A 13,522-nucleotide genomic window follows, 5' to 3' on the forward strand; every position below is an offset into this window, starting at 1 on the left:
AAAAAAAAAAAAAGTAAAGAAATTATCTACTTGATATACATACTGTACCACATGCTAAGAGTTGCTCCTTGCCTCTGATGAGCAAGCATCACCCCTTGGTACCACAGGAAATAAGGACAGATTCTCTTATATCATCTATAGTCTTCTGTAATGCAGGTGCAAATGACCCTCACAGGAAGGCTTAGCCAAAGCAGCCATTTCCATGAAAAATGCTCAACTGAACCTTCTACCATATTCTTCTACTGTCAGTGTGAAACTGGGAGAAACACTTAATCACCAGTCACCCAGCTGTCTCCCTCTGCATCCCCCTTGTTATTGAAAAGGAATGCCCTGGAGCTTTAAGAACACATGACAAGCTGAATAATGCAAAAGCATCAGCAAAAGGCTGGTACAACGCTTGGCTGTTCTACAGGCAGTCTTTCTAGAAAACACTAGCTGGAAGCTTACCCGCTGGGGTGTGTGGATAGGAGACAGGGCGTCCAAGTCTGCCATGGGGAACTCAACCCCCTTCCTCTTCAGTTCTTCATATATGTGTACAACACCTGTGAGGTCAGGACTGCTCCTAAAGGCATCTGCCCATGCCTGGGAGGAGAGAGGAAGGCCTGTCAGGAAGTACAAGTGGTCCTTCCACCCTCTCTGAGGCCAATGCTGCCAGACATGCCCACACAAGGCACACTGGCAAATCCTATTCTGCTCCTCTTCTGCAACCAGTGCTGAGGCACAGCTGCCGAAGCCCTAGATTTCAATGATGCTGTGGGATGTGAACAAACTCATAAAACTTAATTCAGCATGTATTTCCTTAGAGAAGTGGCAGAGAAATAACACTAAGTCCCTTGTACACACTATGATGCAGGCACTTGCCCCATCTCAAGGAAATCAATTGCCAGAGATGCTGAAGGAAGTGAAGACTTACCTGAATGCCTCCCAACTGGATGCCTGACACCCCCCCCCCCCGTGGAGGCAGGGACCACAGGCAAATTGAATAGAAAGAAAAGGAGAAATTGATGTGTGTCGAGAAGTCAAGGCTGACTCCAGCTTTCCTCAGCAGATCAGGCAGTGCTAAAACTTGTCTGGCCCGGACCTGTCACTGACAGGTGACATGATTTCAGCCCAGAGGCACAAGAGTCCATTGGGAACCAGACCACCCACAGCCAGTGGCTGGGGTTCACCCCACCTCCCTAGAGTCCTGTATCAACCTGCTGTTTTTCTATTACATTGTACAGCTGACAGTTTCAACAGACATCTGCCCAAACACAGAAATGAAGTAGAAAGTTCCAACAGCAGTTTTTCTTGAATGAAGAGAGGACAAAGAGGAGCAAGAAAACTGTGAGCAGATCACCGTTTCTGGTGATGTACAAACTTCTTAACAATTACAAACATACAAAAAAAAAATCCTGTTCTTTGGAAGTTACAGAGGAATCAAATCCAGAAATTATTCAACAGCCTCTTCAGAAATAGGGTCCCCAGTGCCACCCCTTTATTACAGTATGCACCCAAAGGAAGAGATGCTACTTTTTAGAGATATTACCATCACAGCATTTAATGGCCTACAGCCATAAGCTCCAGCCAATCCAGAGGCAGCTACAGAAATTCTATCTCTAACCACCAGAGCCACTAGAAGTTAAAAGGCCATTTTCCCAAAAGCTTCCTTAATTATATCCAATGTATCTCACACACCACAAACAACACCGTCAGCCTGGCTTTCTCTCCTTGATGCATTTATTTAATATGCATACTTGGGGATTTTACATCACCATGGCACCAGGACAGCCTATCTCTGCCAATCCTTTCTTCTGCACTGAAGGTACCTACAGAGGCTGCTGGCAAGACCCAGCTGGAGACCCATGCAGCCTCACAGCCATAGCCTCGCCTATTCTTCCAGCATCATGAAGTCTGTTCCCTACTCAAAATCCAGCTCAGTCTTGCAATTCTAGGCTTTCAGTTTAAACAGCAAACTTGGGAGCCTGCAGGCTAGTGGTACAGCACTTGCTTAGCGTGCACCAGCCCCGGGTTCTATGCCTAACCCTCTAAAAAGAAATAATAAAAATAAACGCAAGGAGTCACAGCCCACTGGGGAAGGCTGGGGGGAAGCATGGCAGTTCTTCTGCCCCATTTTCTTGGAGAAATGAATGGCTCTGGGGTCTTACTGCTTCCTTGCTCCATGCCGTTCTCTCTAGGTACATACTCCTCACTCCTCAGGACCCCCCCTCATATTCAGACATACTCAGGAACTGGGCCTGCCCTAGGGAACTGGGACATGGCCCAAGGTGGGACTATCTTCCTGCCAAGAGCACAACCCTGGACAGAACAGAGAATTGGATCCTCCTTTTGTAAGGCAGTTGCTCCTCTGAAAATCTAAGCCTGTAGGTGGCTCAGGGTCAGAGATAGCTTGTGCTCTAGAAAAGAACAGTTGCTATGCTAAGTGGTGTGCACAGAGAAGATGTGAAGGTTTCCTGGCCCCTTCTGTCATTTCCCAGGTCCAGTCATACCCTGGTCAGGGTGGCTAGGGCTTCTGGGAGGTCCTGCTTTGTCAAGACAAACTCTCCTCTTTAGGCAGGCAAGCAGAGTTGGCTTTAATTTGTAGACAAGAAGTCTTGGTTAATATACCCTAACCCCACCTGCCACAGTGCCAGCTCCTGTCTAGGACCCCTGGGCAGCCTAGGCCAGACTGTTGAAAACAAAGCATATGCTCACACAGTAATCTCCCCTGAATAAGCTTCGGATGCCAACAGAGGGACAAACACAGGAGGAAGGAGGAGGGAGGAGGGAGGAGGGAGGAGGAAGGAAGAAAAACCCTCGTTTTAAAGGAGCAGTGCATGTGGGAACATGGAGATGGGTAAATTACAGCTGTCACATGCGCTAACATCTTTTAGGGACACGTCTAGATAACTTCTCTTGTCTCCCCAACCAGGTCAGGCATCTTTAAAGGTACACACAGGTCTCCTGCCATTGTACAGGAAAGGCAGTCAGTCAATAACTGTCAGACTAAATTTAATTAAGTTCTCACAGTTACTAAGCATCTTTATTTTCCTACTTCAGAGAATAGAGGAGATAGCAATGGAGGCTGTCAGGAACCAATATGAACATGATAAAGTAGGGCTCCTGCTGCAGGCTGAGCTGGCGAAGAATCCTCCTTAGGGGAGCTGAGGCTAGGTCTGAGAGTTCTTGACCACCCTGAGCCCTGGAGTGAGGCTTAGGATCAGTAGAGAGGGTAGAGGCAGGATGCTTCCCTAGTAACCGCCTTATCGGGACACAGGCTCCAGGCAGTACAGTGCTGGCATTCTCTCAGGTTCTCTGCCACCATGCTGTCTGGCAAATGACATGGTGGCCACTTCACTAGAAGCCAAGATCTTCATGTAATTCCCTCTTTTCCTATTTGTAGTTTCAGTATGTGGAGACTGAAGGACCCAAGGGCAGGACTAAATGGAGGACAAAGGTCAATTTTTGCCTTAGGGTTTCGTGCCAAACTGCAGACACAACATGACTACACTTGGTCTATGTCTATAGTCCTCAAGGTTTTGAGTAGCAACTTTCAGGGCAAGAGATGAGTACTCATTTGAACTCCAGGTCCTAGGGTACCTTTGCCCTCTTCTGGTCATGTTCCAGTACGGGCTTTCTGCCCCAAGAGGACAAAGAACCCAGCAGCTGCCAGAGGCTCTCACCTGAAGCAGTGTAGTCTGCAGCTTCTCAGTGATGAGGCTCAGGTGCCACCAGGCATCTAACACTATCGAAGAACACAATCTCTAAGACCTTTCCAGCCTCCCTCTCCATTCCAACCGTCATCCAATGGGGTCAAGCATGCATCCTGACGTACTTCCTATCTACATGTGATCAAGCACAGCCTGTGTGGTTGGGGCAACCAAACTTGTTTACAGAAGTGAAAACACATGGCTTGTTATCCTACATGAACAACAGCCCCAGCATTCCAGAAAGTTAGCCATCTTTGGACAAGTAGGGCTCACAGGTTGAAGCCTACTGTTTTATAGATTTTTCCCCCGTCAGGCACTGGGACTAGCAATCATCAGCTGCTGAGGTACCAAAAAATTATGTTTCCAAAATATCTTGATTGTTTTATAGATCTTTTAAGCGCAGTAATTTAAACTTAAAATATAACTTTAGCCTTCACATTAGAAGGCACAGAGAGCCTCACTGAGGGGCAGACTGGAGCACAGGAGGAAGACGCTTGAGTACGTGTGTGTCTTGCTAGAGATGGAACCCAGGATCTTCCATATGCCTAGCAAGTGTTCTACACGAAGCTGTACCCAACTGGTAGAGTCTGTTCACCATTGGCTCTGAGGGCTGCTGATGGTAAACACATGCTACTGAAAATGCCACTTCTAAGGCCAATTCTAAGCCAAGCATGCTTGTGACTCCAAGCCAATGAAGGGTAGGGAGACAATGGGTTGGAGCAGGCAGACGTAGGAGAACAAGCTCTCTCACCTACACTACCACAGGAGCAAAAGACTTCAGAAAAGCTGCCCCATCCCTCTGTATAGCAGGAGCTACACTCCCATCTTTGAGGTAAAATAAGAGTCAGTTGGCTCAGGCTGGCAGCTGGGAATGAGAGCCATGATGTTCCCTCCCCATCCCAACCCCACCCCAAAAGCCTGAAGCATGTTTCATGGCTAGGAAGCTGGCGGGGCTTGTCTGTGTAGTTTCTTACTTCAAAGCTTTTCAAGAACTTAAATATTCAGTCGGCTTCTCTGGAATGGGAAACGTAGGGCAAGGCCCACCCCATCATTCTCAGCAGCCAGAGGCCAGCTCCAGTCCTTCCTAGCTAGGCTCCAGTTCCAGTTGACTGCAAACCCCAGTCTCTCTTTATAACTTGCTGTCTCCCTGAGGGCCACAGCAGGACTAACCTGACCCCACTTCCCAAGCAGCTGGACTCAGCAAGCACCAAGGAAGAGTTTGGATTATACTGGCACCTGCACCATTAGCAAAACCACTTTCCAATCCAGCAGGGTTTGCCTTAAAGGCCACTACCTACTCATAGCTATAAGGAAAAACAATGATTGTTACCACGCTAATTTATTCTATTCTATTTTTAAGGCAGGGTCTAATGTAGCTCAGACTAGCCTCCAACTTACGATGTAGTCAAGGTTGGCCTTGACCCTGAATGCCTCCTCCCACCTGGGATTGCAGGGATGTACCTCCACACCTGGCTTGCTGGGTCAGTTTTTAAAGGATAGTTGTTCCTAGTATCCACAGGGGACTGGTTCCAGGATCTGTTAGGATACCAAAGTCTGTGGTTAATCTGGTCCTTGTATGAGCTAGCTCAGTATTTCTTGGTTTTTACTTTAGGGATTTATTCAGACTACCAGTGAAGTGTCAATGTTATATGAATAGCTTGTAGAGTAACGTCAAGGGAGGACCGCTGCATGCTCAGTACAGATGCTATCTCTTCTTCCATAGTTTCCAGCTAAGGCTGGTTGAGATTACAGTGGCCAAACCCATGAACACTGATATAGTCAATAAAGTGGCTAAATATGGTGTGGTGAAGCACTTCCCCAAGCGCATCAAACAGGCTGCAATGACAGAAAGTGGCATGTTGATGAGGGTGTGGAACAGCTACAAGTCCTGGTCCCTCCTGACCCAGTACCTTCTCTCATGGTACTGAAGTGAAACTGTCAGCTCCATGTACTCAGTACATGCCCAGTTAAAAAAAAAAAATGCATGTGCTTCCCAAGAACCCACACTGGAGGCTGTGGCAGCAACCCGAAACACGAAGCACCCGTGTCCACTAGGAAGGCTAAGAAACTATAGCGCACTCCCACCATCAGACTTTAGGCTAGTTGCTAAAGCTGCTGCTGCTCAGCCAGTAAGAGGAGGGCTGAGGAGACAGGTGTAGGTAGGCCCCTGTGCTACATGGCCAAGAGCAGAAGGGCAGAAACCAAGCCTTCATTTTATAGAGAAGGAAGACGCCCAAAAGTTACAGCATCAGCCCAAGGCTAGAAGTGCTGTGGTAGGACCTTGGAAGAGCTAGACTTAGGGAAGTAGTGACCAGATGAGAAAGTTGTGAGGTCAGAGCAGGCAAGAAACAGGTGCCTCTGGGGCAGAGAACGGTAGGACCCAGCCAGTGAAGGGGTCCTGTCTTGCCTCAGCAGATCACACCATCAAGTTAGCTGTGTTTGCCCAGGAGCCTGGGTAGTCCTCAGGTGAGCAAGCCCTCAATGGATGTCTCCTTCCAGTTCTGCAGCTAGTGTGAACCTTGTAGAGGGTTAAAGCTCTGTGTCCCACCTTTCGTAAGAGAAAGCTACCATTCATGTCCCTGGAAGTCTAATCTCAGGAGAGGCTATGGGAGTGGGTAGAACTGGGGAAGTACACTCCAGGATTGAGGGAGGGGTGCAAAATGACAGCATGGGGTCAAAGCACAAAAGAGGGCTCTGTCACCCTGCCCTTTCTCTCAGCCTCAATGAGCTACATTCATCTACTAGTCTAAAAAAAAATACTATTCAATACTGACAACCAACTGCTCAAGTCCCTAGGAACATAGCAGCCTAGGGCTCTCAGGAAACCGACTGAGCTGAACAGAAAAGACAGCAAAGCTGCACTGGAAGACCTTTAGAAGGGTATGTGACTAAGAAAGCCAGGCTTGTGCTGCAGGGTGGGAGTTCTCTGCGGCAGGCACATCTGAACAACTAGGAGGAAGTAAGTGTCCCAGGAGCTGGGACAGCTCTCGAGGCAGAGCAGCAGGCTCCTCTCCACGCTAACATGCAATGGCCCTCTCATATCCAATGATCCCCTGCTTATTCTGTGTCTGCCATCTTTTAAGCCAGGCTATCAGCCACTGCCCCTGCTGGTGTCTCCCTCTCACCTTGGCTCTTGCACATGCATTACTGATCCATACTGGATGCACTTATGGATTCAGATGCCATGACAGTAGGGTGCTCTTTCTAAAGTCTGTGTATAACCCAGATCAGAAACGTTTAATGGCTTCCCCATTACCTCTGCAGGACCAAGTCCAAGGCCCTCAGCACACAACCCATAAGCCCTACCCATCTTTGGCCTAGCCTCCTGCTCATCCCCGCCCTAACCCCAAGCACAGCCCTGGACACTCTACACTATACTCTGCTTTCCAAAAGATCATTTTCTTGTTTTTGTTTTTGTTTTTTGGTTTTTTCAAGACAGGGTTTCTCTATATAGACCTAGCTGTCCTGGAACTCACTTTGTAGACCAGGCTGGCCTCGAACTCAGAAGTCTGCCTGCCTCTGCCTCCTAAGTGCTGCTGGGATCAAAGGCGTATGCCACCACCACCTGGCCAAAAGATAATTTTCAAAACATGCTCACAGATTCACCTCATCTCTTAATTCCAAATGCTTGAAGCTTAACCTAGCAATTCCTGTCTAACAAATGGAATGACAGAAAAGATGTGACATTGAACTTCCTTGATGTCTGTGTGTTAGGAAACACAAGTCTCTTGTCACATTATCAAGGAACTGAAGCTTCCCCCACCAGACATGTCTGAGCACCATCTTGGAAGTGGAGTACTGAGCCTCAGCCGTGACTGCAGGGTACATTTATAATCTCCCAATCACACTGCACCTGAGTGTCTGTCCTACAGAAACTAGGGAGAAGGTAACAGTGCTGCTGTAAGGGTCTAGACTTGGGGTTATTTGTTACTATTGAATAGCAGGTATATCTCAAGTATGGAGAACTGTTCTCTGATGCTTCTGGGCCTTTGCGTAGGTGCTTTCCTCCTGAGATGCCTCCAACATTTGGCCTTTCCACTAAACTCATCCCTACTTCTCAGTGTCCAACAGAAATGTCACCTCTTCAGTGAAACACCCCTTAACATCATTTCCACTCCAGAGCTGGCCCTTGCTCTGTGACCTCACCCACCTGGCACATGACTCTAACATGGTCTTTTCTACTCCATTGATCTCCACTATACTCTGGTATCTCAGAGGCCACTGAAGCCCATTCTGTTACCCACTTATCTGGGCAACTGGAGGCTGGACACTCAGAAGTTTCCTGGGGGCTCTACCAAACAGCAAGAGGGCTACCACTTAGGATTTCCAGTGAGGTGAGTATAAAGAAAATAAGTATTTTGTAACAAATATTTACAAATCTGCATCTTTTTCTCTGAAATAATGGGAAAGCATGAGCCTGTAGCACAGACTGGAGAAACGGGGTGAGGGAGCCAGCTCACCTGAATTAGAGCCAGCACTTTGTCCTGGACGATAGTGGGAGGGTTATTCTTGGGAGAGATAATTTTGACCAGAACGCTGTCGATGAAGTCTCGGTTGGCCACGAGGAGGTGAAAGCGGTGGCCACAGTTCTTCACACAAGTCTCCAGCACCTAAAGTTGTGGGGGTTGGGAGAGGTCATCACACTGGGGACAGGAGGGGAGGGAGCTGAGACCCTCACCTGTTTAGTCATGCTTCCAGATCATCCTCCTGTGATATCCCCTCCAAAGCCAACCCTCATACATCCCCTCACTAATTCAGTCATCCCTCTTCCTTGGGAATGACAATCCTGTGTTGACTGAAGGTCCTGGGCCAGGCAATTAGGTTAGTAATCGAGACATAGGTTTTGCATGGTCATGTAATGGTGTCAAAATGACGGAGAGGTTCCTGGAAATTAACATTTTAATTCTTTTCTCTAGACCCGAGTGTGAGATATTAGCCAATGGGACACAAGTTTTGTCTCAAGAGGAGGCTGCTAGGTGAATTACTTACCCTTGTGTGTGTGAGAAAGCAAATAAACATCCCCAACATACTCCTACTCTGCAAATGACATCAGCAACAACAATGCATTGGGACCTTTGACAAACAGTGTGTGGGCCTGGCTGCCAGTCAGTTTTAGGTGCTACCCTTCTTCAGTAAGACCCTGCTACGCCTGTCTTCTCTGGGGAGGTCCCTAGGCCTCAGTAGCTTTGAGAAAGGATGGCTGATAGGTTCTGATCAGGTGGCAGTGGGAGACAGACTCAGCTTTGTTACTCCCTCTCTGATGGCCCAGGACAAGTTTCACTCAGCCTCTGTGTCTTCATTTGGAAAGTGGGAGCAAGGGGCTCTCTCCCTTGCAGGTAGAGTTAGAGAGGACATACGTCAACTGTTTCTGCAGCTGCACAGGGAAGATGGCCACTAGGACTACTTCAGAATGGCTTCTTGCATTTTCCCAGGTGAGGTACTGGGAGTACTGGAAGGGCCTCTCCAGCCTCAAACAGTTTTCTGACTCTGTTCCTCCTGAAAACAGCTCACTGGATCACCCAACCCTTCCCAAGCCACCTTTTGAGGGCCTGCTAACAAATACCCATACGAGAATAGTGCCAGCAGCAGAGGACAGCTCTAACCACCTCATTGTTCCTGTGTGACCATGAGTTAGCTTATAAAGTTGCTCCCTAGGTGGTTCCTGTCTCAGGCTTTTGCCTCGACAATGTGCAGAGAGAAAAGGTTACAATTATGACATAGACTGAATGCCAGTTACATATCAGGTACAGTGAGATCCCTCCATATTAAATAATTTCATTCTATTCCCATAGCTACTATGCAAGTATACCTTGGTGCCTTATTTTCAAAGCTAAGAGGCTCAGGAAGGAAAAACTGAAGCAGAGAAGGATGGAAGCTCTTGTCCTTCTCTCACAGAGCTGGGGATTGACCCCATCCCTTGTGCATGGTAGGCAAGCACTCTACAGCTAAATTACTTCCCCAGCCTGGGTCAGGAACTCTGATTCATGGTCTCAGGAGCCCTGACCTCCTGACCCACCTGAGGACCAAGTCACCCTCTCTGAGCTCTCTTCCAAGCAGCTGCATCAGCTGGGAGGCCTTAGAATAACAACTGTGTCCCAGCTTATTTGTCCTTCTCTTGTTCTTTGAGCTAAGGTCTCAAGGAAGGCGTTGCTCTGATGCTCAGCAGTGTCACGAGACTTCCCCTGGGAGACCCAGCAGCTCTGAATCCCCCACGACACCCTTCCTCCTTTCTTTCGCTGTACTTCTGGACACTCCACATGGTACTTGGTGCACTGAGGAAGTTTTGTAAACTCATTGTCATTGTCTGCAATTTATTTTTAAAAAGATTTATTTTTATTTTGTGTGTATGGGTATTTTGCCTGCATGTGTGCCTGTGCACTAAGTATGTATAGTGCTTGTAAAGGCCAGAAGAAGGCACTGGATTCTCTGCAATTGGTTGTGCTGGGAACCAAACGCAGGTCCTCTCCAAGAGCAGTCAGTGCTCTTAACTACTGTGCCATTTCCCCAGGCCCATAACCATATATTTTATTCAGCTAAGGGGAATTCCTTCTTTCTTTCTTTTTCTTTCTTTCTTTCTTTCTTTCTTTTTCCTTCCTTCCTTCCTTTCTTTTTTTTAAGATTTTATTTATTTATTTATTATATGTAAGTATACTGTAGCTGTCTTCAGACACTCCAGAAGAGGGAGTCAGATCTCCTTACAGATGGTTGTGAGCCACCATGTGGTTGCTGGGATTTGAACTCAGGACCTTCGGAAGAGCAGTCGGGTGCTCTTACCCACTGAGCCATCTCACCAGGTCCCTCTCTCTTTCTTTTTAAGAATTATTTAATTTGGGACTAGAGAGATGGCTCAGCCGTTAAAAGCACTGGCTGTTCTTCTGAAAGTCCTGAGTTCAATTCCTAGCAACTACATGGTGGCTCACAACCATCTATAATGAAATCTGATGCCCTCTTCTGGGGTATCTGAAGACAGCTACAGTGTACTTACATACATTAAATAAATAAAAATATTTTTTAAAAAATAGAATTATTTAATTTATGTATATGAGTACACTGTACTGTCTTCAGACACCCCAGAAGAGGGCATCAGACTCAATTATGGATGGTTGTGAGCCACCATGTAGTTGCTGGGAATTAAACTCACGACCTCAGGAAGAACAGTCAGTGCTCTTAACCACTGAATCATCTCTCCAGTCCAGGGAATTCCCTTTTTTAAATGTCTGCATCGGATTCTGGGTGACCCTGAGATAGAAGTTCTCACTCTCAGGGAACCAGAGAGGCTCTTTCTCTTCTCAGCAGGTCAGGCGACTTTTCCTCTAGGATGCTCTACTTACTCTCTGGACTCTGACAACCTGCTGAGCTCTTCTTTCCTGAGGGGAAGGTGAAGATCAGCACGGTGGGAGGCTCAGGAAGCTGGCCTGCATGAAAGTAACTAAAAACAGGGGAGTAGACTGGGGTCAACCCCCGGCTCTGCTTCTATTTCTAGGGAGACCATGGACAGGATTCTATTCTTTCCTTCGGTTTTCCTGCACAGCAGACTTTAAGGTCAGTGTGTCACATCCTGGCCTTGGAAAATACCCTGTGCACATGTGCTTGCAGCAGCCCAAAGCTTCTGTATGTAGGAGGCACAGGAAGCCACTTTAGGCTGCCCTTTCAAAAAGGATCTTGGCAAACCTGACTTTGTGGGTTTTAGGGAATGCAGCACAGTGGCAACTTTCTGAGATACGGCCAAAACCCACGGAATAAACAAAGGGGGCCTCTAGGCAACGAGAAGCAGATGTTAGGAACACACATGTGAAGGCTCAGGCAGAGAGGCCCTCAGGACCTCTAGCTCCACTGGATAAATACTAACAGCCCAGGCAAGGACAGATGTACAGCTGGGAAGGGCCACCAGGAAGGAACAGGGCTGACAGAAAGTAACCAATGAGGTCATCATGGCAGACTTAGACCATGCCAACTGTGCCAGGCAGGGAGCTAGCTGCAAGGACAACAGGTCTGCATGTCCACAGGCATCCCAAAGTCTGCAGAAAAGCTCGGCCACGGGAAGGTCAAATGAGGGCTGCCAAGGGATGCTGTAGGGAGGCAGGGAGATGCATGGAGCCGGCAAGGAGAGGAACAAACGTCAGAGCTGGCTCCCTAGTGATGCAGGCCACTACACAGAGGATTCGCACTTTACCCTAGGCTCTACCAATGTTGAAGTAAAAAAAAGAAAGCTTTCACTTATTTCTCAACTGACTTCTCCTCTGCTGTGCAAATCCCAAGCTCGTGGGTAAGAGTGCTCTCCGATTAAGTTTGGACTTTATTGGGGAGGGGGCAGGGGAGACCACAGCAGCTCCTCTGCTTTACAAGAAAACATGCTGCGGCATTTTGAGATAAATAACCCACTTTTCCCCACCTGCAGAAGCTGACATGGTGACTTGTTACAGTTTCTATTAAAAAACCACTGTGGCCCAGATTTTACAGCATCTGAAAAACTGTTAGCTTTTAAGTCAGAAATAGCACCTGAAATACCCTTTTTAGTTCTCTATGTCTTAAGGAAGGGCACAATTCTTATCTATTTGCCCTGAAAGGAGTCATTTGGCTGACTTTTTCAGGAACCTTTGTATTATCTTCATTTTCATCTCAAACAAAAGACCATTCTATGGTGGCATAACACAGCCTGGTACTTCCCTAGCTGTGAAGGTAAAATTCCAAGGCCTCTCAGAGCCCAAAAGCAGAGCAATCAGCCAACTTTAGAAGGTGCTTGTAAACATCTCAACATCTGAAATTCTCCATCCTGGGAAGGCAAGGGACAGATAAAGGTGAACACCTGTATAAACAGGAAACTGGCTCCCAGCATCTCAGATAGCCTGGAAGCAGACCCAAGATCTGTCCTGGCCTCTAGATCTTCCAGTCCTGAGCTCCAACCCACTGCTGCGGGGTTCAACAGTGTCGTCCACATCCTATGTTCTCCGACCCATTTAGGGCAGGGGACCCTGGAAGCTGCTGCTGAGCCATGACAGCACAGGCTACATGCTGGAGGCCCATTTGAGTGGGCAGAGGGATTCCCTGGGAGAGTAATGCTTGTGTATAGGTGTCCTAGGCTTTCCCTCCCAGAAACAATACTCACCGTCAGGGCCAGCATCACTTCTCTGTAGTTTCGGTTCCCACTGAGCCGCTTCTTTAGAGCCCGAATGGCATCCTTTGGCCTGGCAAAAGGACAGATAAACTATGATCCTCACAAGCCTCATGAGGCACTAGCCCAATGTCAGCCAGTGTAGGATCAAGGTTGTTCACTGCAGCACGTCTGTAAATGTGAAAGACTTGGGGGAGGAGAATGTCTACAAGAGGAAATAGAGATAATTACATTACGACCTTTATGCAGCTGCAAAAAGAGAATAAAAAACTTTTTGCACATTTTTTTATGAACCAAACTCATAAGACATATGCATAAGAATAAATAGAATCAAGTATAAAAATCACATGATTGTCTCAATAGATGAAAAAAAAAGTCTTTGACAGAATTCAACATCATGAAAAAGCTCTGGATAAACAAGGAATAGAGGGATCATGGTCAACAAAATAAAGGCTGTATATGTGATAATGTCATACTCAATATTATACTGAGCCAGAAAGGATTTCCTCTAAAGTCAGTATTGAGACAGGATGCCTCCCCTTTCTGGAGTCATTCAGTTTAGTACTTGGACTCTCAAAAAGAAACAAACTAGATACAATGGAAAGGGAGATGTCAGATTGGCATCTGCAGATGATATGACCTTGCATGTAAAATCCTGGGCTAGCACTCAGGAAGCAAAGGCAGGTGGATCTCTCTCTGTCAGTGAGATAGAGGCCATACT

General features: G+C 47.2%; 1 protein-coding gene across 5 annotated transcripts in view; it reads right to left on the reverse strand.

Moving 5' to 3' along the window:
* The window catches only part of Tom1l2 (target of myb1 like 2 membrane trafficking protein), a 119,012-nt gene that overhangs the window by 37,246 nt on the left and 68,244 nt on the right, over positions 1 to 13,522 (reverse strand). For all 5 annotated transcript variants that reach the window (XM_021211555.2, XM_021211554.2, XM_029546321.1 and 2 more), the window contains exons 3-5: positions 12,796 to 12,874; positions 8,150 to 8,299; positions 448 to 582 (exon numbers count right to left, since the gene is read on the reverse strand). In XM_021211555.2, the coding sequence (XP_021067214.1) occupies positions 448 to 582; positions 8,150 to 8,299; positions 12,796 to 12,874 (364 nt within the window). The remainder of the gene's footprint in view (positions 1 to 447; positions 583 to 8,149; positions 8,300 to 12,795; positions 12,875 to 13,522) is intronic.

This window comes from Mus pahari, chromosome 14 (genome assembly GCF_900095145.1).
Source record: "Mus pahari chromosome 14, PAHARI_EIJ_v1.1, whole genome shotgun sequence".
NCBI lineage: Eukaryota > Metazoa > Chordata > Mammalia > Rodentia > Muridae > Mus > Mus pahari.